This window comes from Brassica napus, chromosome C1 (assembly GCF_020379485.1).
Source record: "Brassica napus cultivar Da-Ae chromosome C1, Da-Ae, whole genome shotgun sequence".
In the NCBI taxonomy this organism is placed as follows: domain Eukaryota; kingdom Viridiplantae; phylum Streptophyta; class Magnoliopsida; order Brassicales; family Brassicaceae; genus Brassica; species Brassica napus.
In genome coordinates this window covers 6,289,149-6,293,231 of record NC_063444.1, presented here as the reverse complement: position 1 = coordinate 6,293,231, position 4,083 = coordinate 6,289,149, and the positions used below count along the sequence as shown (strand labels likewise).

The window sequence follows — 4,083 nt, the reverse complement described above, 5'->3', positions numbered from 1 at the left end:
GTGTGTGTATGAACCGAGCACCTTTTCGGTAGTGTTTTGGCCTGTTAGTGGGCGGCGAGTGTGCACCTCGCTAGGACCATTGTTTGTTGCTTGAGTACTTTAGGTACTGTGTTTGACATGCATTAGAATTAAATTATATTTATTCGGAGTGCTATGTCCGGGTCCATGGACTTCGGGGTAGCATCCCATACCTCGCTGAGCGATTCCCCTGTCGCTCACCCCTCATTCTTTCCCCCTTTTAGGTGAGACCGATGAGCAGGAGTGATTATCGGACCGGTGCTATTGGGCTTTTGGGCTTCTATCGCTTTTACCGCTTTTATCTTTATCGGGCCTTTAGGCCTTTGGACTTTTATCGTCTATGTTATTCCTATTTCAGACTTTCGGTTTATATCGTATTTTATATTTCAGATGTTATCGATGTTGGGCTTTTAGGCCTTTTGTTACCGTATTGACTTTTATATTATATGAAGATTATTATTATTTGAGTTGTATTATTATTTTATTTCCGCTTTTATCAATTTATTATATTTTGAAAGTGGCGGGTGTCACAAAAACTTTCGATGAATGATATCATTTATCTTAGTTCAGACGAGGAGGATGATGAAATAGTCGACCACACTGATGTGTTTGACGATGAGAAACCGAACCTTACTGGTCATCGGAAACCAGTTTCCTCGAATGTGATGGTGGAGGAAGAGGACGACGATTGTGTAGTCTTGGATGGTGATCCTTACAAGACGAAGGAGAAGGAGACTACATTTCACACATGTGAAACTGATGATGATATCCTCGTACTAGGGCAAAAGGGTGAGGTAAAATCATATCAAAACTTTCATCATTAATTGCAACTTGTTCGTAGGATTATAAGTGAAGTTACTTGAAAGTGTATAGTTTCTAAGGAAGTTGTTTTTTATTTAATAGATAGCATGTAGAGACTTCCCACATCCACGACATGCCTGCGCTAAGTACCCTTTCAAGTCGACATCACACGACCAGTACTGTGACATGGTGAGAAATGTCTTTATTTGCATCTTGCTTTTTATATTGATGGATACTTATCTTGCTAATTAATGGTTATGCTTTTTTTTTTTTAAACAGTGTCACTGTTATGTTTGTGACATACGTGCTCCATGTCCTCACTGGTGCATAGGTATCCCCGCCTATGATCACTGCCATGCCAATGATAAAGATCAGATATGGAAGAATCAACGCAAATGCGCCAGGACCGGAAATGTACTTCCACCTCAATCTATGCAACAAAACACTTGGTATTCCTCTGTAAACCAGTTTGGGCCATCTACTATGGTTGCGTCTCGCCCAAACACGTACATAAGTTCTGGTTACAGACCCGAGCAACCAAGGACCTTTCCGCAAAATCTACAACCTCGTGCTCCTCAGCTATACCAAAACCAATACGGTTGGTTTAATAATGGTAACCCAATCCCCCAAGTGTTCTCGTCCAGATCGCTCACATGGACTCAAAGGCCAAGTGTAGGAGCTACTCCTGTGGAAGTTGCTCAAGGCTTTCCGTATAACCGTTACGTTACTCCTCCCACGGTTTTACAAGGCAATTCACAGCAGACGTTTGCTGATTATACTCTAACATCATCTCACACTAATGGTTACGCTAGAAAATGTAGCTGGCCAAATGCAGTTCCGTGTGGAACTCCTAATCCTCCGGCGAATCAGCAGCAACAACAACAACAAAGAAGAAGTGTCAACAAAGCACTGTCGGAGATTGAAGACTGGCTCATGGACATTGGACAGTATTGACCCGGCTTGTCCCTTGTCTGGTCAATCCAATTCTACGACATTCCAATTCGGTTTCGAAACCTTCTTTGGATGATTTGAACATTAGGATTGTCTTGATTTTCATAATTTATTAAAATTTAGAATTAGTATGTACATAGGTAGTATTAGCCAAGAGCTTTTTGGTTAGGACGTTAAGTTTACGAAAACATTTCGTTATCAGTCTTTTATTTTTATATATTTGGACTTATTTCAATATCAATCTAAGTGCATTATCTTTTGATTGATTAAACATGGTACCGTTCAAGTTTGTAACAAAAATAAAATAGATTCCGTCATTTGTTTATGGTAAATCACCCAATAAAGAAGTAAATTTCAAAAAATATATATGGTCAAGATCTTTGCACAAAAGAAAATATACAGTCCACAGATTACAAATACTTCATTTTTGGGAACTTTAAAAACAATTTCCTTTGAAAAAAGTGCGGCATTCCATAATTTTAGTGAAGAAAAGTCAAATAAACATTAATAATGGAAAATCAGTTACCAGAATCTTGAATTTAAAAAATATTCCTTCAGTTTATAATTATTTTCTGTTAAATAAAGAAAGATTCAATTCTCTAAAAGATTCAAACAGAATCTCGAGAATCTCTCAGCCTTCCCCTTCTATAAAAAGACTAATAACCTCTCTCACATTCTTCTTCATTTCTAAATTCCACCAATGGCGTCGACTCTCTCTTGCTCCGCCTCTGATCTCATCCCCTTACTATCAGGCGGAGCCAACGCCACCGCCGCAGCCGCCGCCGCAGAATTCATCTGCGGGAGATTCGAAACGATCTCCGGCAAATTCACCGACGCGTCTTACGCTATAGACAACACTTACCTCCTCTTCTCCGCGTACCTCGTCTTCGCAATGCAGCTCGGCTTCGCCATGCTCTGCGCCGGCTCCGTCAGAGCCAAAAACACGATGAACATAATGCTCACGAACGTCATCGACGCCGCCGCCGGAGGTCTCTTCTACTACCTCTTCGGCTTCGCCTTCGCCTTTGGCTCTCCGTCCAACGGCTTCATCGGAAAACACTTCTTCGCCATGAGCGGCTTCCCGAAGGCTTCGTTTGATTATCCTTACTTTCTTTATCAGTGGACGTTCGCCATCGCCGCCGCGGGGATCACCAGCGGGTCCATCGCCGAGAGGACGCAGTTCGTTGCGTATTTGATTTATTCGTCTTTCTTAACCGGGTTGGTTTACCCGATCGTGTCTCATTGGTTCTGGTCTAGCGACGGTTGGGCGTCTCCAACTAGAGCTGATAACCTTCTGTTTCAATCAGGGGTGATTGATTTCGCTGGATCCGGCGTCGTTCACATGGTTGGAGGGATAGCCGGTTTATGGGGAGCGTTAATCGAAGGACCGAGAATCGGCCGGTTTGAGAATAGAGGTAAACCGGTTACGTTGCGTGGTCATAGCGCGACGTTGGTTGTGCTTGGTACGTTCTTACTCTGGTTCGGTTGGTACGGGTTTAACCCCGGTTCGTTTGCGATTATTAACAAATCTTACGGTGCGTCTCCGGGAAGTTCGTTTTACGGACAGTGGAGCGCGGTCGGGAGAACAGCTGTTACAACTACTTTAGCTGGATGCACGGCGGCGTTGACGACTCTGTTCGGGAAAAGACTTATTGATGGTTATTGGAACGTGACTGACGTGTGTAACGGTTTGCTAGGCGGGTTTGCCGCGATAACCGGCGGTTGCTCGGTTGTTGAACCTTGGGCGGCGGTTATCTGCGGGTTTGTAGCTGCATGGGTGCTAATGGGATTCAACAAGCTAGCTGATAAGTTGAGATACGACGATCCTTTGGAAGCGGCTCAGCTTCACGGTGGTTGCGGCGCGTGGGGGATTATATTCACCGGTTTGTTTGCGGATAAAACGTATGTTTCAGAGATCTTTGGAGGCGATCCGAACAGGCCTTACGGGCTATTGATGGGAGGGGGATGGAGGTTGCTTGCGGCGCACGTTGTCCAGATTGCGGTGATTACGGGGTGGGTTAGTGCGACGATGGGGACTTTGTTTTTCGTGTTGCATAAGCTGGAGCTGTTGAGGATACCGTCGGAGGATGAGATCGCCGGGATGGATCCGACGAGTCATGGCGGGTTGGCTTATATGTACACTGAAGAAGAGATCGGGAATGGGATTATGGTTAGGGAGATGGGTCGTGAAAATGAACATGTATAATTAGGTGTTCTTTAGTTTCTTCATTTTAATATAGCTACTCTTTGGTCTCTGATTGTATATATTTGCTCCTTTTGCATTGGAGTAAATTGTTCTAGTTCGGCTGTTTA

At 43.7% G+C, this 4,083-nt stretch overlaps 2 protein-coding genes across 2 annotated transcripts; both read left to right on the top strand.

The window, feature by feature from the left end:
• LOC106374307 (ammonium transporter 1 member 4-like) lies at positions 1-4,083 on the top strand. Its single transcript, XM_048745424.1, has 3 exons — positions 1-812; positions 922-1,008; positions 1,099-4,083. Exon 3 carries the CDS (start codon positions 2,471-2,473, stop codon positions 3,974-3,976), a length of 1,506 nt encoding a protein of 501 aa, XP_048601381.1. The 5' UTR covers positions 1-812; positions 922-1,008; positions 1,099-2,470; the 3' UTR covers positions 3,977-4,083.
• Positions 561-1,773, top strand: LOC125579753. Its single transcript, XM_048743596.1, has 3 exons — positions 561-812; positions 922-1,008; positions 1,099-1,773. The coding sequence occupies exons 1-3, from the start codon at positions 561-563 to the stop codon at positions 1,771-1,773; spliced, it is 1,014 nt and encodes a 337-aa protein (XP_048599553.1).